This window comes from Schistocerca cancellata, chromosome 5 (genome assembly GCF_023864275.1).
Source record: "Schistocerca cancellata isolate TAMUIC-IGC-003103 chromosome 5, iqSchCanc2.1, whole genome shotgun sequence".
NCBI classification, from domain to species: domain Eukaryota; kingdom Metazoa; phylum Arthropoda; class Insecta; order Orthoptera; family Acrididae; genus Schistocerca; species Schistocerca cancellata.
The window spans coordinates 534,030,150-534,057,717 of record NC_064630.1 but is presented as its reverse complement, the minus strand read 5'-3'; the positions used below and the strand labels follow the sequence as shown (position 1 = coordinate 534,057,717).

The window sequence follows — 27,568 nt, the reverse complement described above, 5'->3', positions numbered from 1 at the left end:
CCCAAAAAGGTAACTGAGGTTTACCATGAAAAATACTTAGCTGTGTTCAACCATACCATGCTGTTATAAGTGTTTGAAAATCTTCATCAAGTGTTGCTGATCTGTCTCATGGGCCACTACCACCACAGCACAGCACGTCCCCAGGTTGTGGATAGGGAATACGGGCTTCAGATATGAAGGGTAGCTGCGAATACAAAAAATAAGCAGTCACGGACTGCTGGTGGGGAGCAGGCGATGGCATGATGAACCATCCCTGTTTCTTCTTCTCTTACTATCAAATCTATTCATCAAGTATCAGCAACATTAATGGGCATGGGTCCCTTTGAAGTAAAATATTCCAGAGGTAAACAAGGTTCCCATTTGGATCTATGGGTGGAACCAACTTCGAAGAAATTCAGGCTGAAAGGAACTTTCAGGTTGGGAACATGGAATGTTAAAAGTTTGAACAGGTCAGGAATGTTACAGACATTATTAGACGAATTAGATAGATACGATATAGACATTACAGCTATTCAAGAAACTTGGTGGCAGGGGGAGGGTAGCATAAAGAGGGGTAACTACACATTTTTCGATGGAGGTGCGGAAGCTCACAGTTTCGGAACAGGTTTCGCAGTACAGAGAAAAGTGCTTCATGCAATCAGAGATATAAGGTTCATTAGTGACCGACTGTCAGTTATAGTGTTGTCCAGCAGGTGGAATATACTAGTAGTAATTAATGTACATGCACCAACTGAGGACACTGAAGAGGTTGTTAAAGACGGCTTTTATGAAGAACTAGATCAACTGTGGGATGAGTTCTCCTCGTACGATACAAAATTAATCATAGGTGATTTTAATGCGAAGATAGGGAAGGAGGAAGTATTCCAGCCTACAATTGGGAAAGAAAGTTTGCATAACATTTTGAACGATAATGGCACAATGGTGGTTAATTTTGCTGTTTCAAAAGACATGATTGTTGAGAGCACATTTTTCAAAGGGAAGGACATTCATAAAGCAACTTGGGTCTCTCCAGATGGACACACCCGAAACCAAATTGATCATGTTCTTGTAGATCGGAGATGGCACACTAGTATACAAAATGTTAGGACTTTCAGGGGATCAGACTGCGATTCTGATTATTTTCTTGTAGTTGCCAAATTTCACCAACGGCTATCTACAGCAACATCAAGGTGTCACAATGCAGAACTTGTTAGGTTCGTCACTGACAAGCTAAATGATAAAAACTTTAGAAGAAGGAACATGATAGAAATTTCAAATAGGTTTGATGCTCTCAGGACACACGAAGATCAAGACGAGGATGTAAATAAACAGTGGATCACTGTGAGGAATAATATCAAAGAGGCAGCGAAGGTCACATTAGGTACAATTAAGAAGAACAGGAGGAAACCGTGGTTTGATGAGGAATGCAAGAAATTGGTAGAGGAAAGGAGAAAAGCACGATTAGATTGGGATAGAATGGGGGGCAGAAAATGAGAGGAGTTCTTGAACATGAGAAGGGAAGTTGGTCATAGGCTACAGGCAAAGAAGAGGGATTATTTGAAGAAGCAAATTAAAAAAAATGGAAACAGACAGTAAAACAAAAAACATTACGGAACTTTACCTAGACATAAATGGGTATTGGAAGGGATTCAAGGCTAGGACAAATGCACTTCAAGGGGATGCCGACAGACCCCAGTGCTATATTAAGTAAATGGAGGGCGTATTTTGAGTATCTATTAAATGTACACCAAGAAGCAGGAAAAGAGCAGGCATACAAAATACATACAGCAGAACCCCAGATACCTGAGCCAATGTTAAAGGAAGTAAGAGATGCATTCAACAAACTGAAAAACCGTAAAGCACTAGGATCAGATTGCATAACTGCAGAATTAGTTAAAAATGGGGGACAGAAATTGGTGGAAGTAGTTCACAAAGTGATAACTAAAGTATGGAACTCAGAGATGACACCTGAAGAGTGGCAGGAGTTGATACTGATCCCAATTTTTAAGAAGGGGGACAAAATGGATTGCAGTAATTATAGAGGGATATCGCTATTACCAGTATGTTCCAAAATTTTCTCGAATATTCTGCTAAGCAGGCTTACACCATATGCAGATGAAATTGTGGGGGATTACCAAGCTGGCTTTTGGAGGAACAGATCAACTATAGACCAAATATTCACCCTGCATCAAATTTTGGAAAAGAAATGGGAATACAATAAACCAGTTCATAATCTTTCCATAGATTTTACAAAAGCATATGATTCAGTATTGCAATCAAAATTGTACAGAATTCTTTTGGAACTTGGAATACCAAAGAAGTATGTTAGACTTACAGAAGTGAGTTTGAAAAACACAAGAGGTAGAGTACACGTGGGGAAATTGGAATCAGAATTTGTAATAAAGAACGGACTTAAGCAGGGAGATGCCCTGTCTCTGCTACTTCTTAATTTAGTCCTAGAATATATTGTACGAATGGCAGCAGATAATTCAGAGGGTGTGGATTTAAATGGAAACATTAAGATATTAGGGTATGCAGATGATCTAAACATCATTAGCGATAGGAAAGAATCTGTAACAGCAAATGTGAATGCGTTAATCAAGGCTAGTGAAGATGTAGGTCTAAGGATAAGTGAAGACAAAACTAAATACCTGGTTACTACCAGAATGCCAACAACAGTAAATCAGGAAATGTTAAGAGTTGGACACATGCAGTTTGAAAAAGTGAACACATTTAAGTATCTAGGCGTAGACATCACTTCGAGAAATGAGATTGAATCTGAACTGAAGAAGAGATTACGGGCGGGAAATGCGTGCTACTTCTCACTGAATAGATTACTTTCATCACGGATATTGTCTAGGAATTTAAATATTAGAATATACAAAACTATTATTCTACCAGTTATGCAGTATGGGTGTGAGACTTGGTCTCTCACTGTGCAAAATAAAAAGCCATTTCAAGTATTTGAAAACAAAATTTTGAGGAAAATTTTTGGAGGAAAAAGGGATGACATTAGCGGAGAGTGGCAAAAACTGCATAATGAAGCCCTGACATAATCAGTATTATTAAATCACGTGGGCTGTGATGGGCGGGTCACATAGCTTGAACGGATGAGGGCAAGGCAGTCCGCAGAGTACTGGTAGGGCACTTAGAGGGAAAATGTCCTGTGGGGAGACCGAGGCATGGATGGGAGAACAATGTGAAGGCTGATATGAGGAGCCTTGGTATTGAAGGTGAATGGAAGGAAATGGCCCAAGACAGGGACAGATGGCGAAAATACGTTGCTGCGATAATAGACTCTCGAGTCCGGTATGACCAGTGAATGTGTGAGTGAGTGAAGTGTTGCTGATGCTGTTCTTGTGTGACTAAAAAGACAAGCTCATCCAAGTATGCAAAGCAGAATTACAGTCCTGCAGCACAGAGACAATGAACCTTTGTCATGACTGAGCATCACTGTGTACATTAAATGTCATATGAGGACTTCTGAATAAGCTGACCGGAGTGATTACAACAGTCTTTGGAATGTCTTAGTTCATCACAGGAATTTGCATGAAAGTCTTTGCACAAGAAAGCACACTAAACACAGTTAGTGCTAGAAAGATGAACAAACGTGGTGGCCAGCAGTTATACAGAAAAGTTCTTGGATAAATGAACAAATCTGAGCCTTTGTCCAAAACAAATTTCTGTCTGGTCTTCCAGTCACTAATATAGTGATGCTGAGAGACTGTCCTGCAATTCAATGTGCCTGTGTCTAACTGCCCCTACCGTTTAGGTAGTGCTATGTGATGTATGTTTGCACAACTTATCCCCAAATATCTGGTGACACCAATGTGTTGTAGGTGACTGATCTGTACTGCCAGTGAGTTAGTTCTTGAACAACTACCGGATTTTCTGCAGTAATGATCTCTAACCTTGCTATAACTGCATGGAGCCAGCAGTTTATTCATTTGGCAAGCCAATCGTAATCCACTAGTGTCACTGCAAATGGTGAGGCACTGTTGCACAGCACTGTTGCACTACTTATTGATGGCAGCATTATTGCTTCCTGAAGCCTGTCAGACAGATCTTTGATAGTATCCAAGGGCATTTCAATACAAGATGCTACAATGGCCTTAACCTGAGCTGGAGGAGGCAACTTCAGACTGTAAGACATATTGTTTTCGGTACAGTTCCAATGTAGACTTTACTATGTAGGAGCCTGAGGTATTGTGATGGCTTCCTGTCTCCGATGTCTTCTTTCATTAACACTGCAGATGCATGCTCTGCTGCTGTGATGCAGACACTCAGTGAAACAATATGGTGCAGACACTCAGTGAAACAACTGTCTTTGACTACACAGTGGTGAGTGAGCTGACTGACCAATAGCATAAACTTCACAGAATCTGTGATTAGTCCTGCATAATGAAAACTAGCTTCCAAGTGCACAAACTGAGGCCCTGGATTTTGAGGCCAGAATGACAGAAAACAAAGGACAAGTCGTGACAATGTTGGACCTTTACCATCTGTGGTGTCCTGCATTTCAGTAGTTTGAAAATCGTTTGGTCAGTCATGACACTTTGTACTTCTGTTTCTAGTGTCTATAGGCTTATCTCGTCAGAGTCACCAATGTCAGAACAGCTACAGTAATATCCCTCCAAACTACTTACGCGTGTGTTTGGGTACACCAGCCACAATAGCACACAAATTATCGGCACTTGTATAATCTGATCAACAAACATTTATTAACATATAACATGTTAACAAACAGCAATAACTTGTAACTTATAAAATGTGACAAATTTATGATAGGCACAGTGTGTCTCTAATAGCAAAGAAGTTCTCACTGTTTGCCCCCCCTGGAGTGCTCGTAGGTGAAACAAACACCTGTGCTGAAACAAGAGCACCGGCCAGAGAACTCACTGATGGCTACAAATCATAGTAGTGAGTGCTTTATTAGCTACACTTCTGTATCCCTGGATACCTTTATGTGAGGTGCTACCCAAAATATCCAAGAATTGTAAAAATCAGAAAAATATACTTAGTTCTTAATGTCTTCTGTCACCTTTAAAGTAGTCACCTCAGGCCATTTTCGGAAGCCCTTAAAGACTACATGGTGAACAGTGTTCAGGACCCTTTGTGATTTCACTTGAACATCTTCAATAAAGTCAAAACATTGCCATTTCAACACAATTTTCATCTTCAGGAACGGGCAGAAGTCACATGGAGCTAGGCCTGGTAGGTAGGGAGGGAGGGGTACTGCTGCCATGTAGTTTTTGGTCACGAATTCCTTCACAATGATTGATGTCTGCACTGGTGCATTGTCATGGTGGATGAACCAGTCTTTCTTTTTCTACAACTTTGGCCATTTACACTGAATATTTTCCCTCAGTCACCTCAAAACCTTGCAGTAAAACTAACCATTGACAGTCTGACCATGTGGAACAAACTCCTTATGCACTGTTTCCCAGAAATAAAAAAAAATGATCTGTGTTGACTTCACATCGCTACAAACTTGTCAAACTTTTGACAGCCAGAGAGAGAACAGCATTTACCATTGTGATAATTGCTGCTTTATTTCGGGATCATAACCATAGACCCAAGATCATCATCTGTTATGACTCTGGATAATAATTTTGGTCACTCTCAAACTCTTTGTTGCAGCTCAGTACATGTCTGAATCCTGAGGTTTTGTTGGTTGATGCTGAGCAGGCAAGGGACCGAATTCACTGTAATTAATCTCATGTTCAGCACATTGGTTAGAATTCACTGACATATACAGTATGACAGCTCAAGTCTGTTGCAAACATTGTGAATTGTCTGCCTTTGATATTCGTGAATAAAGTCATGCAGTTTCATGATCATTTCCAGCATTGTACATGTTGATAGTTGACTGGAATGTTTGTCACCTTCCACAGATTCTAGGCCTTCCTTGAAGCTCTTGAAACACTCAAATGTTCTTGTTTGACTCAGTGTGCTACCACCAAATGCCCCTCTCAGCATGTGGTGGGTTTCAGCTACAGTTTCTTCAACTTGAAACAGAATCTGATGCAAACCCATTGCTTCTTCATGTTATCCATTTCACAATTTGCAGATGCACTGAGGCACATCCTGACATGCACCACTACAACTCAAAATTGCATGCACCAAAGATGACACAACTTTGTGCCACAATAGCTAAGATATGTACCTTGCGACATCTAGTGGCAGATGCCGTACTGCTTCTGGTTTGACCAGTACAATGAAATTCTCAAGATATTTTAGGTAGCACCTCATACACCCCATATTCCTGGCTTCATCTACCTTTCTATTATAACTCACACATCAGTTTTCTTTTTTTGTTCCCTTCTAATTTCCTAATCTGTTGGGAAAATATAGTTTCCATAGTGCTTTTATGAGATTTTGTCTATGAGAGTATATTTAACAATTTTCTGACTACAACTATAAAATTATAACTAATTGCAGCACTTTTTTAATGTTTCTGAATGATAAACAGTAAATGATTCACATACTGGTAGCCTAATAAGATATGAGCAAAATACTGTTGTGAAATGCTAAGCAATCTAATGACTCAGAAAGTATATATAATTTAAAGCCTTCATGTTACAAGGTGGAAAACAATATGTGGCATTTTATCCTCTACCCAAAAAATTAAAAATCTTCTGGCTAATGTTTAATTAACAAAAAAATCAAGAATCTTAGTTTCTGACATCTGAACATTGACCAGTTATTTGATTTACTCTTCACAACTTTAAAATTCTGGGCTGAGGATATCTGATGGTTGTAATATTAAACTATTATTTAATAGATGGCAAGATGTTAATTTAGCCATAAGCTTTGTCCAATACTCTTAGTTGTTTTGCACTATGAGGGAAAGGAAGAAAATGAGAAACTGTTCCTTCATTTCTTATACAAAATAAAGAAAATTCTTTCATTAATATTTATTAGGAATTTGGTTTGGAAAAAGAAAGTAATTCATTCTATAACCTCCAGAGTTGAAAGAAAAATTTTCATGTATGACACTTCCTGACAGATTACAGATGTGCTCTGAACTGAGCCCTGTAATTATACTCCCACCTCTTGTGAGCAATGCTGCTACTAACAGTGACATCAAGTCAAATCTCACGACTCAGCTTAAAGCTTCAGTCTATCAGTAAATTTCTGCATCTTTCCAAACACAAAACAGATTGTGTGGAGTTGGAAAGGAAGAAGTAACAATAGCAGAAGCTTAATTGGAGTCATTTGACATGCCTAAACAACACTGCTGATAAAAGCATTACCCGTGAAAAGGATGTATGTGGGTTCAACAACCAATGCACCACAGTCTCATTCTGACAGGAAATTTTGTAACAGTGCTGAAACTGTTGTAGGTAAAAGATTCAGTCTGAAGTACAGGAATCAGTTATCTATGTGAAATGACTTTCCTTAGTATTAAGACATCCAATAAACATTCATGGCACAACAGTAAATTAAGTTTGAAATTCAAGGGATATAAATATTGCATTATAGTACAAAAGTCATAACAGATTTCTTTGCACACACATAATAATACATCTACAGTTTTCACTTTATTAGTAAATAAAGATAATCTCATCACCAGAATAAATTACATTGGTTATACGCTCATAGATGGGTCAACAAATGATGTAACTAATGATGAACAGAATTACTGATTTTTCTTAGTTTTACATTTTACTGTTGTCACCATTATAAGTCTCTTCCAACTGAAGCATGTTGTCAAGCAAAAATTATTTTTGAAAATAAGACAACAATGCAAGTAAATACATGGCACAGATGTAAGCATGAGGACTGTGCATTTTCCATTCTCTGGAATGAGTAATCAACAAATTGTTTAGTCACCAATCAAATATTGTTGTGCCCTAGAGTGTTTTGCGACAGATGTGAAGCACCTATGCAATATAGACATGGCAAACAGATTAAGACTTAGTGGGCATGTTTAAGTGTGTAATTACATCAAACAGATTTTTTGTGGTTGATTATTATATGTGTAATGACTGCTATCTATCGATCCAGCAAATTCACAGTGAGCCAAGCTGTAAGTTTAAATCGAGAGTTACACAATGGCTTTGATGCCAACTTTGCTGGAGACCAGTTTTACTGCATTGCTTTAAATTTTAAAATAATCCAAACCTAATATCAAAAAATGTGCTTCACATTATTGTGAATGGTGTTTTAGCCATGCAATATCATATAAATTTTTGCTGTGCAAATTTCAAATTTGTGGTAACTGACTCAAAAAGTGTACATCTAAAATAACACATATTTAATGTGATGGTGATGGTACTGGTGGTGGTGGTGCATGGTGCATATATAGATTTTTACATTTGCTGTAACTTACTGTACTCACTTTGTATCTTGGCCAACTGATGAAGGAGTCTGCCGTTCTAGGCCATCTGTAATCACTGCATCATACACAAGAGACTGCATCAATGTCTTGTCACCTGAAACAGGAAAATTTAAGCTGAATATCTACTTATGGGCGAAATCTTAGTTTTGATCCCAATTTGATACTTTATGATTACTTCATTCTATTAAATAAATAGCTGCCATGTAAAATACAGGGTGACAGAAGGTTGCTTAAAGCTAATACCAGTATATAATCTATATTATTTAGCTGGAATATTGTGACCTCCTATAAAGAGAAATGGCTGCCAATAATGAGGCGTTTAAAGTGGAGTAGGAGAGTGTGTACTCGCTATATGGAAGTTCTACTCCTCCTCAACAGCGTTCCAGAAGAGTTCCTTGCCAGTATATACTGGGTTTACTGGAGCATAGGAAGAAGATACCTCATCAAGGCAGAGGGATGATAACAGTTGGACAGCTTCCCTTCCTACACACAAAGTAAGCTGATTCATGAAGTTAAAAAACAGATTACAGACAGGGGCAAGAAGCTAAAATCACATCAAGAGAAAATGGGCTTCATTACATGTGACATGAATTGTGAGTATGGAAAGAACTATTGTACTCACAAGTCAAAATGTGCAGTGTCCTTCTTGACCAACATCTTGCACAGAGTGTCTTGTATGTTACAGAGTTCTGTGTACTCATAATATTAGAACACAAGTTACATCTCAAGTGAAGTAGCTTCACCTATTAATATGTATTTTCTTAAAATAGGGGAAAAACATCTATTCACCTACATCAGACTGATGGGTGGAGCATAGAAAGAAGTAAGAGAAAACAGTATTTAAAATAATTTGTGAATTCTTGTTCTTTCTTTAGCAACACTACACACATTCACAAATACGACCAAAAATACACCCAAACGTATATTCCCACAGCTGCAGCCTGACTGATAGCTGATTATTGTTTAGTGAATGCAGTTGCCTGGACTGGTGGAGGTAGGGTAGAGTCAGGCAGATCTCTTGACAGATGACTCAGTGCCTGCACAACAAGACAAAAGGAGTTCAGAAGGTAGAGCAATTAAGAGATATAAAATGGGAAGGACTGGTGTGGACAGGAGTGAGAAGGAAAAGGGTAAGATAAGGCAGTGGGAAACAGATTAGTGGATATTTACACCAGGAGGCCATGAGAGTGCAGGATATGCTGAGGAGAGAATTTCTACCTGCATAGTTCAGAGAAATTTTCACTTGAAGGGAGTATCCAGTTCACCAGTGTAGTGATGCAGCCATTCAAGTCATCTGTGCAGCATGTTTGGCAACTGCATGGTCAAGCTTGCAGTTCACCACAGTTTGGCAGTGGCCATTCTTACAAGTAGACATTTTGTTACTTGTTACAACAACTTATATATGGGCCATCTGGAGGTATACTTCAGTCAATACCTAAAACCTCTTGGGTACTTCAGATTCATTGAAAACATTTTCTTTTGAACTCATGGCAAGGACAACTTTCACTCTTTCCTCCATAACCTGAACATCTGCTACCAAATCTGGTTCACCTGGTTTTTCTCACCAAAATGAACCATCTTCCTAGATGTGGCTTTTCACCTCCCAGGTGGCTCCAAAAATACTTCTGTTCACATCAAGCGCACTAACCCCCAACAGTAGTAATTCCACCATGACAGCAGTCACCCGTTCCATGTCTACAAGTCTTTTCCTTACAGCCTTGCCATCTGTGGCTGCTTCTTCTTCAATAGAAAGAGGGAGTTTTATAAATATAATGATAACCTTACCATAGCCTTTATTGACAGACAATACCATACCCAGATCATCCATAAACCATCTTGTGTGCCATGTCATCCTCTGAGTCTAGAGCCTTATGGCTGTAAACCAGCCACTGACAAGCACTCCTCTGATCATCCATATCACCCTGGGCTTAAAAAGTTCAACCACATCCTTCATCACAGCTTCAACTAACTCTTGTTGTGCCCTAAGATGAAAGATATCCTAGCCACATCACCCACAACAGTGGTCCACTGCCTGTCCAACATACAGCATATCCTTGTCCAACCCTATTGCTGTCCTACACCCCATGTTTGTTGTTGGCCCAGCTGCAAGACCTTCCACATACCCCACCCACCATCTCCTATGGTAGTCCAAACACAGGCATTTCATACCCAATAAAAGGCAGGGCCACATGTGAAATCAGCCATTTTATACATCAACTATGCTGCAATTACTGCACAGAATTCTATGTGGACATGATAAGTAACTAACTGCCTACTTGCATGAATGGTCACTGCCAAACTGTGATGAACCACAAACTAGATCATCCAGTAGCTGAAAATGGTGCACACCACTACACAAATTTCTTCAACAGCTTTTTCACTACATGGGCCATTTAGATACTCCCTCCCAGCACAAGTTCTTCTGCGCTATGCAGGTGGCAATTGTCTCTCCACATTATCCTGTGCTCTTGCAATCCCCCTGGCCTATATCTCCACTAAACTGTTTCCCATTGCCTCTACTTCCCTTTCCCATTCCCTCTTCTGTCCACACCATTCCTTTCCTGACCAGATCATGTACTGCCTTCTCCAATGAATCTTCCTCCCCTGCCCCTCCCCCATTCTTCACTGATCTCCCTCTCCCTCTCTCCTTTTTCCACCACTCTCCCTCTCACTTTCCCTCTTCATCTCCACCTTCACCTCTACCTTTCTCCCATTTTTCCCCTACCCTCCTTCTCTACCCCTCCCACACTCTTATAAATCTTACATCTACATCTACATCCATACTCCGCAAGCCACCTGACGGTGTGTGGGGGAGGGTACCTTGAGTACCTCTATCGGTTCTCCCTTCTATTCCAGTCTCGTATTGTTCGTGGAAAGAAGGATTGTCGGTATGCCTCTGTGTGGGCTCTAATCTCTCTGATTTTATCCTCATGGTCTCTTCGTGAGATATATGTAGGAGGGAGCAATATACTGCTTGACTCTTCGGTCAAGGTATGTTCTCGAAATTTTGACAAAAGCCCGTACCGAGCTACTGAGCGCCTCTCCTGTAGAGTCTTCCACTGGAGTTTATCTATCATCTCCGTAACACTTTTGCGATTACTAAATGATCCTGTAACGAAGTGCGCTGCTCTCCGTTGGATCTTCTCTATATCTTCTATCAATCCTATCTGGTATGGATCCCACACTGCTGAGCAGTATTCAAGCAGTGGGCGAACAAGCGTACTGTAACCTACTTCCTTTGTTTTCGGGCTGCATTTCCTTAGGATTCTTCCAATGAATCTCAGTCTGGCATCTGCTTTACCGACGATCAACATTATATGATCATTCCATTTTAAATCACTCCCAATGCGTACTCCCAGATAATTTATGGTATTAACTGCTTCCAGTTGCTGACCTTCTATTTTGTAGCTAAATGATAAAGGATCTATATTTCTGTGTATTCGCAGCACATTACACTTGTCTGCATTGAGATTCAATTGCCATTCCCTGCACCATGCATCAATTCGCTGCAGATCCGCCTGCATTTCAGTACAATTTTCCATTGTTACAACCTCTCGATACACCACAGCATCATCTGCAAAAAGCCTCAGTGAACTTCCGATGTCATCCACCAGGTCATTTATGTATATTGTGAATAGCAACGGTCCTATGACACTCCCCTGCAGCAAACCTGAAATCACTCTTACTTTGGAAGACTTCTCTCCATTGAGAATGACATGCTGCATCCTGTTATCTAGGAACTCCTCAATCCAATCACAAAATTGGTCTGATAGTCCATATGCTCTTATTTTGTTCATTAAACGACTGTGGGGAACTGTATCGAACGCCTTGCGGAAGTCAAGAAACACGGCATCTACCTGGGAACCCGTGTCTATGGCCCTCTGAGTCTCGTGGATGAATAGTGTGAGCTGGGTTTCACATGACCGTCTTTTTCGAAACCCGTGCTGATTCCTACCGAGTAGATTTCTAGTCTCCAGAAAAGTCATTATACTCGAACACAATACGTGTTCCAAAATTCTACAACTGATCGACGTTAGAGATATAGGTCTATAGTTCTGCACATCTGTTCGACGTCCCTTCTTGAAAACGGGGATGACCTGTGCCCTTTTCCAATCCTTTGGAACGCTACGCTCTTCTAGAGACCTACGGTACACCGCTGCAAGAAGGGGGGCAAGTTCATTCGCGTACTCTGTGTAAAATTGAACTGGTATCCCATCAGGTCCAGAGGCCTTTCCTCTTTTGAGCGATTTTAATTGTTTCTCTATCCCTCTGTCGTCTATTTCGATATCTACCATTTTGTCATCTGTGCGACAATCTAGAGAAGGAACTACAGTGCAATCTTCCTCTGTGAAACAACTTTGGAAAAATACATTTAGTATTTCGGCCTTCAGTCTGTCATCCTCTGTTTCAGTACCATTTTGGTCACAGAGTGTCTGGACATTTTGTTTTGATCCACCTACTGCTTTGACATAAGACCAAAATTTCTTAGGATTTTCTGCCAAGTCAGTACATAGAACTTTACTTTTGAATTCACTGAACGCCTCTCGCATAGCCCTCCTCACACTACATTTCGCTTCGCGTAATTTTTGTTTTACTGCAAGGCTTTGGCTATGTTTGTGTTTGCTGTGAAGTTCCCTTTGCTTCCGCAGCAGTTTTCTAACTCGGTTGTTGTACCATGGTGGCTCTTTTCCATCTCTTACGATCTTGCTTGGCACATACTCATCTAACGCATAATGTACGACGGTTTTGAACTTTGTCCACTGATCCTCAACACTATCTGTACTTGAGACAAAACTTTTGTGTTGAGCCAACAGGTACTCTGAAATCTGCTTTTTGTCACTTTTTCTAAACAGAAAAATCTTCCTACCCTTTTTAATATTCCTATTTACGGCTGAAATCATCGATGCCGTAACCGCTTTATGATCGCTGATTCCCTGTTCTGCATTAACTTTTTCAAATAGTTCGGGTCTGTTTGTCACCAGAAGGTCTAATATTATATCGCCACGAGTCGGTTCTCTGTTTAACTGCTCAAGGTAGTTTTCAGATAAAGCACTTAAAAAAATTTCACTGGATTCTTTGTCCCTGCCACCCGTTATGAACGTTTGAGTCTCCCAGTCTATATCTGGTAAATTAAAATCTCCACCCAGAACTATAACATGGTGGGGAAATCTACTCGAAATATTTTCCAAATTATCCTTCAGGTGCTCAGCCACAACAGCTGCTGAGCCAGGGGGCCTATAGAGACATCCAATTACCATGTCTGAGCCTGCTTTAACCGTGACCTTCACCCAAATCATTTCACATTTCGGATCTCTGTCAATTTCCTTCGACACTATTGCACTTCTTATCGCTATAAACACGCCTCCCCCTTCACTGTCCAGCCTGTCTCTGCGGTATACATTCCAATCTGAGTTTAGGATTTCATTACTGTTTACGTCTGGTTTCAGCCAACTTTCTGTCCCTAGTACTATATGTGCTCTACCCCCAGAATTCTTCTCATCTTGTGAGACTTGAGTTTCTCCTGGCATATACAATGTTCAAATAATATAGAATTGCAGCTACACGATGTCGTCAACAACCATTGATATTTTGACAGGAGCATACCCTGTCATTTTCAAGGCAAAATTGTATCAAGTAAGTACTGTGCAAGGGAATTTAAAAACTCAGTTTTGCGCAGAAATTCCAGAAAGCAGACCACACACACATACACACACACAAACACTGTGAGCACTAGTGCCATCACAGTACCAAAGACAACCAACATTAGAAGTTGTCGATAGTGAAAATTAATATCCTATGGGTGAGGGTAGTATTAACTTTGCACCTGTGTTTTTTGACAAAGGAGAGAGCAGGATCCTACATGGAATTTAAACAAAAATCTGTAAGTCTTTTTATGGGATTACTTGCTAATTTAATTTCAACTGCTTCCTTAATAACACTCTCAAATAGCTGGAAGTGCAGGCCACAATCTTTGTGTTGTTATATTCCAAAAGATGACTTGTGCCAAGACAATGTTCCACAATAGTGGATTTTCTCAGCTGTTGTAATTTTGTGTGACACTTATGTTCAGTAGACCAGTCCTCCACAGTTCTGACAGTCTGTCCAATATATGACATGCCACAAGTGTAAGGAATACAGTAGACACCTATATTACACAAACCAGGATCATCCTCTGTGGAACCTAAAAGTACCCTAATCTTAGACGGTGGACAAGAAACACATTTCACAACATACTTCTGTGAAACACAACCAACCCCATTGGAAATGCTCCCTGTGTAAGACAAAAAGGGTGCAGAATTTGGTGCCGCCTCAGTATTATCAGCACTCACCCTATACATAGTTGGTCAATAGCACGACTCATGTCTAACCTGTCTCTCACTGTAAGCATTGTGCAGAAAAGTGACCTTAAAATGGGCTTATTCACCAACCAAGTCTCAGGGTCTGAGATGATGGCGGCCCTGTGAACCAAGGTATGAAGCTCCCCTTCACACTGGGTCAGCTGGTGACAACTATCAACCTGTAGACACAAGTCAATGTGACTAGGCTTTCTACAAATAGCATTTCCCAATGTGCCAACAACTTTCCTCCTTACCAGCACATCAAGGAAGAGAAGGCAGCCATCCTTTTCCACCTCCACCATGAAACAAATATTTGGGTGGATTGAATTCAGGTGTTCTAAAAAGTCACTCAAATTCTGACTGTCATGAGGCCAAACAACGAAACTGTCATCTACATATTTGAAAAAACACACAGGTTTCAAAGCCGCTGATTCCAAGACACTTTTCTCAGAGTCTTCCATAAAAAAAAATAGGCAATAACAGGTTACAACAGGTTTCCAATTGCAGCTCCATTTGCTGATCTTAATACTGTTCGCTGAACATAAAGTAAATGGAAGTTAACACATGTCAAAATAGGTTCATTAATTCAACACCAAACCTGACCTGAATCAATCATAGCAAATCAGACAGAAGAGACTGCCAGTCTTTCACTCAACACTTTTTGTGGTGTCAGCATTGATCCCACGATACGTGAATCAGATAGTAAGCACTACATCTTTTAAACATAATCCTGCTTGTCGAGAACAACTGTAGCATTACCCTTGTCCATGGGTAAAATAACAATATCCAGATCAACTATTAAGTGAACATACAGGATCCATTACACTCATCAGCAGTTTCATTTAATGACTGCTTCAAAACTGTCAGCTTTTTCTTATGATTGGCTGGACAGTGTTTCACAGTCACATTCTGATTGGAAATTTCATTCTGTAACTGCCCGTATTTGGTGAAGTGAGAAATTTCCATGGCTCATAGTGTCATGCTATATATCAATGGAGAAAGCTTTTCATGATGCAGCTTTATCCATGCTAGTTACATTTTACACTGAAGCCCAAGTGTTTGCTAGTGGTTGATTTTATTAAGTCTGTTGAACAGGCTGTTTTTAAACTACCTCCTGAAGTTGCAGAGGAAGCTAGGAGAGAGGCATATTGTGTGCTGACTGGGACACATTCACCTAACACCATGACACCATAACAGCAGCTGAGACGGCTGCTTTAGTTTCTCTTAGAGTTGATCCAGATATTGTTATTTTACCTGTGGACAATGGCAATGTTACAGTTATTTTGAACAAGCTGGATTGCATTCAAAAGCTGGAGTTTTTACTTCCTGATTCAGCAAATCACAGGATCAGTGAGAGAAAGACTAACAGGCTCCTGAAGAAAGTTCCATATCACAGGAGAATATCAAGACTATTATTGTGATGGCCCTAGTTTTCATGGCCTGCCTAAGGTCCACAAGGAAGGGATTCTTCTTAGGCTGATTGTGAGTAATATTGTGTAGTAAAACACCTTGCAACTCTGCGGAGCCCACTAATCAGTCAGTGTAAGCATTATATTACATCAATCATAGAGAATGTGTTCGAATGACTCATGATATTCTAGTAAGTTTTGACACCATCTCTCCCATAATTAGTTCCTCTGTCTGATTGGTTACAATTGATTGAGGTTAGGCTTGACAAACCTATTTCAATGTGCATTGACTTCCATTTAGTTTTTATTCAACAACCAGTGCTACGAGCAGCAGATAGAATTGCAATGGGAAGTTCATTGCCGCACATTATTGACAACTTGTTTATGGAAGACTTCAAAAACATGTCTTTGAGTCAGTAGCTATGAAACCTGTGTGTTTTTTAGATATGTAGATGATACTTTTGTTGTTTGGCCTCATGGCAGTGAGAATTTGACAGACTTTTTAGAACACCTGAATTCAATCCACCCAAATATTTGTTTCATGATGTAGATGGAGAAGAATGGCTGCCTTCCCTTCCTTGGCATATCAGGCAGGAGAAAGGTTGATGACATGTTGGGACATGCCATTTACAGGAAGCCTACTCACATTGACTTTTATCTACAGGCTGATAGTTGTCACCACCTGGCTCAGTGTGAAGGGGAGCTTCATACCTTGGTTCACAGGGTCACCATCATCTCAGACCCTGAGACTTTGTTGACTGAATAAGCCCATCTTAAGGTCACTTTTCTGCACAATGCTTACAGTGAGAGACAGGTTAGACATGAGTCGTGCTACTGACCAACCATTCACAGGATGAGTGATGATAATAACAAGTTGGCACCTTTTTGCTTTATGCAGCAAGCATTTCCAATGGTGTTGGTTGTATTTTGCAGAAATATTGTGTGAAATGTTTTTTTTGATCACTATCACACACACAATATCCAAGAAAATCTGTTACTGTAGAGCATTGTCGGCACCGGTCACCCTTTGGTATGCAACAAACCAGACATTCAGGCACGACTTGCAGCTATTGGGATAGTGTTATTTAAGAAGCAGTTTAAATGAAATTAGCAAGTAACCTTGTAAATAGAGATTGAGGTTTTTATTTGAATTCTGTGTGGAATTTTGCTCCCACCATTGTCAAAAAACAGAAGGACAGAGTTAACGCTACCTCACCTATTCATTATTAATTTTCATTATCGATAACTTCTGATGTCGATCGTCTATGGTTGTGTGATGGGACTAGTGTATACAGTGTGTGTGTGTGTGTGTGTGTGTGTGTGTGTGTGTGTGTGTGTGAGTGAGTACATTTGTATGGTCATCCTTCAGGAATTGTTCTGCAAATGAAAGTTTTAAATTCTCTTGCACAGAGCTGACATGCTGCAGTTTTGCCTTGAGAATGACAGTGTGTACTCCTGTGGAAATATGAGCAGTTGTCGATGACATTGTCCAGCTACATTCCTACAATTATTTCAATCCTTTCACCTTGTGGCACAACCAGTAAGTCATCTATCAAAAGACCTGTCTCACTCTATTCCACGAACTCCTCCTACCACACAACACTTGTTGTAACCAGAACAACTGCTCTGTTCACCATATGACCTGCCATCCTGGTATAAATGGTCTGAAGATGGTCACATACTAGCCGAAACCAGTAGCCATAACAAATAAATATTTTATTGTTGTCAAGGCTGTTTTTAATCCCTTCTTAAACCCCTAAGTAGGTTACAGAATTCATCGCGCCACTAAAAAGTAGTGGTTCTGCTGGCTGTGATTAGATTTCTAGGTAAACATCAAAATCTTGTGCTTATTTAACAAGATTACACTTAAGCTATTTTGTAATCTATTATGCCTCTGGGCACATTTCCTGACAGACTTAAATAAATACACACACACACACACACACTGAAGCCACAAATGAAAATTTGTACCGAGTCTGGAATTCAAACCCAGGTCTCGTGCTCACTAGGCAGGTGCACCAACCACTATGCCACACTGGCACAGTGGCTTTGCACAACTGCATAGACAAACCTGCATGCCTCCCTCCTCAATACAAATTCCCATTCATGCCTCAGCCCACTTGGTATTCCCCCTAAATTTGAATTGCATTGCAGAGTTTCTCCAACTGTACTGGTATAGCACCTCAGCATCGAATGAAACAAGGATCCTGCCTGAAACTCAGGCTTAGGTGGTTTAGTCAAATGAAACTGTATGGTTCCAGAGACTTTTTCAAGTCTTGAACAGCTGTGAATTTTATATATATATATTTCCTCCCAGCCTTTTCCAAACTGCTTGAGAAAGGGGAGTATGACAGAATACTGAGTCATTTAATTAAGCAGAACTTGTTAACTGACCTGTTGTGGTTTTTGTGAAACATTCTCCACAGAGAAAACAACATAACACATCTCAAATGATATGCTAGCACAGCTAAGCAAGAAAAATTATCACGCTGGAATATTGAGTGTCTATTGTGTGGACCACAAAAAGTTATTCAGCAAACCAAACAGTTACATAATCCTTCTTACATGGATGGATGCTTACCTCCACTACAGAAAACACCAGTTGTCTTTAACAGACTGTATCTCAGGCATGAAAATAACTTCGTAAAGAGAGAACATAACCAATGGAGTGCCATAATGACTGATTTTAACCTACATCAATGATCTACATCCATCTCTACAACTATATTCTGCAAACCACAGTGATGTGCATGGCACAGGGTACTTTCTATTGTACCAGTTACTATTCCATTCCATTCAGATATGGAGAATGGGAAGAAGAGACTATTTAAACGCCTCTGTGCTCACTTTATTAGGATAATCTTCCATTCATGATTCCTCTGTGAGGTTCTATTTGGTACAGGTCCCACACAGGTGAGCAATACTCAAGGATGTGTTGAATGAATGTTTAGTTAGCAATCTTCTTTGTAGATTTATTGCATGTCCATAGTATTCTATGAATAAACTGAACTCTTATCACCTGCTTTACCTATGACTGAGACTGTGTGTTCATATCCCTACAAAATGTTACTTTCATTTGTATGAATTGATCAATTCCAGCCTTTAACCATACATATTATAGTCACAGGATACAACTTTTTTTTTAAGTGTGCAGTTTCACACTTCTCAACATTTAAAACAAGTTGTCCATCTTTGCACCATTCTTATCAAGATCTGACTGAATAACTGTGCAGATTCTTTCACGCAGTACTTTGTTACACATAATTGCATCATCTGTGAAAAGTCTGAGGTTACTAAAGGAATTTACATTCTTCACAAGGTCATTAATATTCAACATAAATAGCATGGGTCCCAACACATATGTCTGGAATATCCCCAAAGTTACTACAACATCCATTGCTGACTCTCCATCCAAAATGACTTGCTGCATCTTCCCTGACAACAAATCCTCAATCCGGTCACGAACTTTGCTTGATACCCCATACGATCATATTTCTATAATAGGCATAGATGTGGCACAAATTCAAATGGTTTTTTAAAATTAAGAAATACTCCATCTACCTGACCGCCTTTTTTCATGGCTTTCAGCATGGCACATGAGAAAAGTGTGAGTTGGGTTTCATAAGATAGTTTTCAGCATCCATGGCAGTGGACATGTAGGAGGTCATTCTGTGTGCGATACCTCATTACATTTGAACTCAGAATATTTTCTATGAATCTACAACAAATGGCTGTCTAAGACTCTTAAAGATCAGTTCAAAAACTGTAATGTTTGCTGATGACACACACTTACTAATGAAGGATCCAGACTCAACCTTAGCAGACACAGTTTAGATTACACATAAATGGTTCAGAGCTAATAGTTTAAGATTTAATCTCAAAAAGACCCATATTATGTAATTTCAAACAAACAACAGAAGTATATATTAATGGTCAGATATAGAGTACTTAATGAAGCACAGTGTATAAAGTTTCTTAGTGTCCTACTGAATAACAAGATAAAACAACGTCAGCACGGAAGCATTTCTCACTGTGTTGACATAAAGCCAAGAGTGTTGACTCATTACACTGGGCAACAACCAAAAAAACGTCATGGGTTTCTCAGCTGATTTAGACTAATTTTGGTGTTCTGAGTCCGAATATCACATTGATTTTGCTCTATCAGGTCAACTTTTTGAGATACAGCCATAGGCCTACATGACCATTTTTCCCTGAAATGTAAGCCTTTTTATAGGCTTCAATATGCTAATATTAGGGGTTTTAAGGGGATTATTCAGGACATATGAAAACAAAAGAAGCCTTTAAGATTGTAACAGTTAATCATTCCAATAGATGCATTTTTTTCTTACTATAGTATAAAATTTATTCTAATTTTTATTGTCTGACAGTCAACTGCATATTTCTATTACTATTTCAGATTGATATGGCTTCTGCGCGACGTTCATGCATGAATAATCCAGACGTTTTCTGCTACATCTGCGGAGAATACACGCTTTCAGTGGACAGGAAGAACATCACGGGATTTGTGAAGAACGCCTACCACGCTTACTTTCAAGTCAAGCTGGGTGACCAAGATAAGCCCTGGGCACCGCACACGGTCTGCAAGAAGTGCGTGGAATACCTCCGGCGGTGGATGAAGGGCACGAAAACTTCACTGAAGTTTGGGATTCCGATGGTTTGGAGTGAGCCCTTTGACCATGCATCGGATTGTTACTTCTGCGCCATCAATACTACTGGCATCAACCGGAAGAATCGGCACAGCCTCCAGTACCCCGACCTTCCATCTGCCCGCCGTCCAGTTGCTCACTGCGAAGAAATTCCTGTACCAGCGTTCACAGAGCTTCCTAACATCGACGATGAGGCCACCACTGCAGACGAGGGAGGATATATAGCAGACGAGCAGTATGAAGCACAAGATGGTCGGCAGCTCTTTTCACAATGTGAGCTTAATGATCTTGTTTGGGATCTCAGCTTGTCGAAGACTTCATCCGAGCTGTTGGCCTCCAGACTCAAAGAGAAAAATCTACTTGGCGAGGACGCGCGTATCACTTTCTTTTGTAGAAGGCATGAGGACTACATGGGCTACTTCTGCCAGGAGGAAGACCTAGTGTACTGCCGAGACGTCGCCGGTCTTCTTGTTAAACTCGGGGCTCCTACATACGATCCGAGAGATTGGCGACTCTTTATTGACAGCTGCAAGCGCTCTTTGAAGTGTGTGCTCCTCCACAATGGGAACGAGTTCGCCTCAATCCCTCTTGCTCACTCCACAACTCTTGTAGAGAAATATGAAGCAGTGAAGTACGTGCTCGACAAAATCCAATATGAGCAGCACCAATGGATCATCTGCGTCAACTTCAAGATGGTGAACTTTCTACTTGGTCAGCAGTCCAGGTTCACGAAATACCCATGCTTTATATGTATGTGGGACAGTCGAGATAGAGTCCAGCACTATGTAAAGAAAGTGTGGCCGCCACGAGAGCAGTTAGTACCTGGTGCAAGAAACATCATAAACGAACCTCTTGTTGACCGGGAGAAGATATTGATCCCACCGCTACACATGAAGCTTGGGTTAATGAAACAGTTCACGCGTGCTCTGGACAAGGATGGGAGGTGCTTCCACTACCTGTGCCGAGCCTTTCCGCGACTGACCATTGAGAAGCTGAAGGCCGGCATTTTCGATGGGCCACAGATACGGCAGCTCATAAAGGACACAGAGTTCGAAAACTCCATGAACACGTTAGAGTGCAGGTGGTGAACAACTTCCTGGGGAACACGAAGGCAGCAAACCACGCCAGACTCATCAGCAGCATGATAGAGGCCTTTCAAAAGCTCGGGTGTTTGATGAGTATAAAGATGCACTTCCTGTACTCACACATGGAGAAGTTTCCTGAAAACCTTGGGGCGATGAGCGAAGAGCAGGGAGAAAGGTTCCATCAGGACATGCGCCAAATGGAGGATAGGTACCAGGGGAGGTGGGACGCAGTCATGATGGCGGACTACTGCTGGATGCTGAAGAGAGACAACCCAGCAGCTGCTCACAAACGGGAATCGAAGAAACGCCGATTCATGCCGTGAACTCTGAACTTTTGTGTCACGTAACGCTCATTGTTATACTAATATTATGATAAATATGCTTATTTAATTTGGTGGAGTAAATAAAAACTTAATGAATTTGCATACGTTGACTTTTATTTCTTGAGGAAAACGGAAAAAATCTTCCGGGGTTTCTCAGCAGATGATACAAAGAAATTTGTTTTTTTAACGAAAAATCGATTTTTAAAAATTTCTGTAGCACAAAATCCTGACCTGATAGAACAAAACCAAGGTCATTTTCGGACTCAGGGCATCAAAATTAGTCTAATTCAGTGGGAAAACCCTAGACTTTTTTAAAAAAATCTTTTTTTGTTGCCCAGTGTTATGAATATTGTCACTCCATGTTGTCTTACAGAATTATCTTCTGAAATAGTGCATCTAAAGTAAAGAAAGTATTTGTTCAGCAGAAGAGAGCAGTAAAAACAGTGTGCAAAGTGGACAACAACATATCTTGGTAAAGCCTTTTTACAGATCTAGGATTTCTTACATTCAGTTTCCAACACAAATTCCTTAATGGGTTCTGTTGTTGGTAATAAAAATAATTTTCAACTAAACTGTTGTGACTCGCCGATTATTCAAACTGCCGCCGCGCAATTACGCACGTCCTGGAATCCTAAAAAACTCCCGGGTTTTTCCCAGTTTTCTCTCGGACAAAATAATTCCTGGGTTTTTCCCAGATCTCCCGGTTGTCCCAGGTCATATACACCATGTAAACACACACACACACACACACACACACACACACACACACACACATGCAAACCCAACTCACACACACATGTGCTATAGGGTCAGTAGCAACTATCATGTTCATAATATTGCTACGTTCCATTCTGGATTTTTCGATAAACAGATACACCTACAATTCTTCCCTTTTGGGGTTGAACTATGAAGGCATGATTGAAGTTACCCAGTGATGACTTGACATGACTGTCAATCATGTGACCTCATTGTTACAACTGATCCTACTATGTTATAAGTCAAACAGTTAGTGTGAATCCAATGTTGATGTGGCAGCCCTTGCGCATGCACATTTCCCCTCCCTCACCAACCCTCCCTTTATTGATTTATTTACATTTGTTGCTAGTGCTATGTCTTTCAGCAGTCATGACTCGACAGAGGGCACAAAGTTTACTATAATATTACCACAATAAAATAAATAAAAAATTGCAGTTGAAAATATTCTTCTACTCACTGTGCTATGATACTAAAATGGATAATATAAAACATAATGTTAAGAACTAGATTACAATATACTTTACAATAGTAACACAGTCAATATTACAACACAGTGTAAAAAATAGCAGAGTTGCACTGGCACTGAGCTGCAGCTCAGGTAGACACTGTTCTATCACCATGGAAGTATTCTTCAGTACTGTACAAACTTTGCTCTTGTAACATACACAAAATTTTAGCTCTAAACTGTTCAGTTGGTAATGACTGAAAATTCTTAGATAGAGCATTAAATAATTTTATGACTCAGATAGCTTTCCAATTAGCTGATGAAGTTTTCAAAATTACCATTTGGGGAACGGTACACAGAAACAACAATTAAGTTAGCATCTGGCAGCACCAGAGCGACCAGTTCAAGATCCAAGTCCATTCAGAAGTTCTTTCTTCATGTCATGGCATTACAATGCTGTGTGTGTTTTAACCTCATCAACAAGTTTCTTCCATTCTGCAGTGCGGTTCTCCGCCTTCCTCGGACTCTGAGTGATTTTATATCTTCTTCCACATCATCTATCCACTGTTTTTGTGGCCTTCCTCTTTATCTTCTTCTGGTTGCCCTCCATTCAAAAAATCTTTTTAGTTTTTCTTCCAATATGAGTCCTGAGGACATGCCCAAGCCAGGCTATTCTTCTACTTTTTACAATTCTTACGATGTCAGATCTTTGTATGAGACAGTCCAGCTCAGTATTCATTCTAGAGCTCCAGAAACCATTATGATCCTGAACTGCCCCACAGATCTTATGCAGCACTCTATGTTCAAATATCCCGAGCTGTTGCTCATCAATATTCGTTAGCATCCATGTTTCGCATCTGTAGGTTACAACTGGCCTGACCATGACCTTATATAGATGAAGATTCAGCTGCTTATTTAATAAACTAGAGGCCAACAAGCATCTATTAGCACTTAGGATGCACAGTTTTATTTCAGTTGACATGCAATTTGTGCTGTTAATATTAGAGCCCAAATAGTCAAAGTTCTACACATGTTCAAAATTGAAACCATCTGTTGACAGTCTATCCAAGTTATTATTTCCCTTCCTGGTGAAATTCATGTACTTAGTCTTTGTTTCATCTATAAGAAGGCCTCTAGGTCTTGTGGTTTCTTTCAGCTCACATATTGTTCAAAAAAATTTTGGGATTGAAAGCCGGTTGTCGTAAACATCATTCCACGATATTTAGCTGGACAACTGCCACCCATCTTCAGGTGAGCCAAATGAGGACTGATGAAGATGTTCTCTGCTCGGTCTTATATAGTGTCCTGATGGTGCTGCCACACATGCGTTGAAGTCGCGAAGACAGACAGACCACACTGCCCAGAGACTTCAACGCATGCGCGGCAGTACCATTAGTGCACTACATAAGACAGAGCAGAGAACATCTTTGTCAGTCCTCGTTCAGCTCACCTGAAGATGACTGGAAGTTGTCCAGTCAAAACATCATGGAATAAAGTTTACGACAACTGGCTGCAATCCCGAAATGTCTTTGAACAGTTGATCTGCCTGTAAAATTTTAAATTTTAGCTCACATACTGTCCTCTCTAGTGATACCTTTGTTCTACTAATAATTGCTACATCATCAGCACAAGTGCATATCTGAGTCGACTTTGTGCCTATGTAGCCAGATATCTGAAGCTCCCGCATGGCTGCTTCAACAGTCAGATTGAAAAGGATTGTAGAGAGTGCATCCCCTTGTCTAACCCCTTTACTAATGTCAAACCAATTGCTCAGTTCTCCAGCCACTCGCACTGCAGCCTTGGAACCAGCCAATGTTGCTTGAATAAGTGACACATACTTTGATGGTATACCAAGCAGCAGCAAATCATTTAGCATTCATGCTCTATCAAGATTATCAAAGGCCTGCTTGAAGTCTCTGTAGAAGTTATAAGCTCAATGTTATACTTATATGCCTTTTCATGTATTTGCCTCAACACACATATCTGGTCTGTTGTTGATCTATTAGACCGAAATCCACACTGATACTCTCCCAGAGTATCTTCTGCATATGGTGCTAATGTGTTGTAGGTAATACACACATTAAAAAAAGTTTTTCATCACCCTGGTTCCCAGAACTCCTCAAGACAGATGTTGACTGTGGATATTGTATCACAGAGACAGTCCCTTTGACTGTTCAGAGTTGTCACTAAACCTGCCCAAAGATATAAACAACCATGCATGAGCAGTGCCTATTAGACAGAGAGGGTCTGACAGCCAATCAGCTCCAGTTATTCCACCAGGAAGGAGGTACATGGCTCATGTTGTCTGTAGTTCAACCATGCCTAGACGGTCAATACCGTGGTTCAATCACATCCACATTGTTACTTTGTGCTAGGAAGGGCTCTCAACAAGGGAAGTGTACAGACATCTTGGAGTGAAACAAAGCAATGTTGTTTGGACACAGAGAAGATAGAGAGAGACAGGAACTGTCAATGACATGCCTCACTCAGGCAGCCCAAGGGCTACTACTGCAGTGGGTTACCGCTACCTACAGATTATGGTTTGGAGGAACCCTGACAGCAACACCACCATGTTGAATAATGCTTTTTGTGCAGCCACAGGACGTCGTGTTACACTCAAACTGCACGCAATACACTGCATGATGTGCAACTTCAATCCCAACAGCCATGGTGAGGTCCATCTTTGCAACAACAACACCATGCAGCGTGGTACAGATGGACCAAACAACATGCCAAATGGGCCGCTTAGGATTGGCATTACGTTCTCTTCACCGATGACTGTCTCATATGCCTTCAACCAGACAATCATCACAGACATGTTTGGAGGCAACCTGATCAGGTTGAATGCCTTAGACACACTGTCCAGTGAGTACAGCAAGGTGGAGGTTCCCTGCTGTTTTGGGGTGGCATTATGTGGAGCTGATGTACACTGTTGGTGGTCACAGAAGGTGCCGTAATGGCTGTATGATACGTGAATGCCATCCTCCAACCGATAGAGCAAGCATATTGGCAGCATATTGGCGAGGGATTCGTCTTCATGGATGACAATTCACACTCCCATTGTGCACATGTTATGAATGACTTCATTCAGGATAATGACATCACTCATCTTAGAGTGGCCAGCATGGTGTCCAGACATGCACCCTATCGAACATGCCTGGGATGGACTGAAAAGGGTTGTTTAGGGACAACGTGACCCACCAATCACTCTGAGGGATCTACGCTGAATCGCTATTGAGGAGTGGGACAATCTGGACCAACAGTGCCTTGATGAACTTGTGGATAGTATGCCACGATGAATACAGAAATGCGTCAATGCAGGAGGATGTGCTATTGGGTATCAGAGGTACCGGTATGTACAGCAATCTGGACCACCACATCTGAAGGTTCGCTATATGATGGTACAACATGCAATGTGTGGTTTTCATGAGTAATAAAAAGGGCAGAAATGATGTTTATGTTGATCTCTATTCCAATTTTCTGTACAGGTTCTGGAACTCTTGGAACCGAGGTGATGCAAAACTTTTCTTGATGTGTCTACTAGAGAAGATCTTGTAGGTTACATTCAGCAGGGTAATTCCTCAGTAAATCCTTTCTTGTATATTGATCCATTCTTCTGGGATTATTTTCTGATTCCATATCAACTGTCAGCAAATTTCCCTCTTTGTCCTTACAAGCTGTTATTTTTGGTCTATATTCTTGAGTTCTTTAATTTTCTTGTAGAATTTTCTGTTTTCAATCCTTTGGTAGTGCTATTCCATCTCCTCTACCTTTCTCTTCACAGCTTCCCTTTTTTCCCTCCTGCATACCATTCTGCCTCTATTCTCTTTTCATTATATAATGCCTTTTTGGTCTAGTATTCCACTGCAAGAATTTCAGACATGCTTCCTTCTTCTGTTCCACTGCCTGTCTGCATTCAACATCATACCAGTCTTCATTCCTAAGTCTCCTCGCTTCTGTTGTCTTAATGACATCTTTAATAGAGTTACATTCTTCGTCCATATCATCTCCACCATCTTTTGTTTGTAACTCCTTTCTCAATTTGTTCTGGTACTCCAGAACAGTAGACATATCTTTCAGTTGCTCTATATTCCATTCCTTTACTCTGGTACTACTTCCTCTGCCAACCATAGCAAGTTTCTGTCTCATTTTGGCTCCTACTAGGTAATAGTCAGAATCAGAATTAGCTCCTCAGAAAAGTGTGCACATTTTCCAATCAGAT

At 40.4% G+C, this 27,568-nt stretch overlaps 1 protein-coding gene across 1 annotated transcript in view; it reads right to left on the bottom strand.

Annotated features, from left to right (window-relative positions):
• LOC126187970 (voltage-dependent calcium channel subunit alpha-2/delta-3) overlaps nucleotides 1-27,568 on the bottom strand; it is an 865,148-nt gene that overhangs the window by 144,315 nt on the left and 693,265 nt on the right. The window contains exon 19 of the mRNA XM_049929356.1: nucleotides 8,324-8,417. Within this exon, the coding sequence (XP_049785313.1) occupies nucleotides 8,324-8,417 (94 nt within the window). The remainder of the gene's footprint in view (nucleotides 1-8,323; nucleotides 8,418-27,568) is intronic.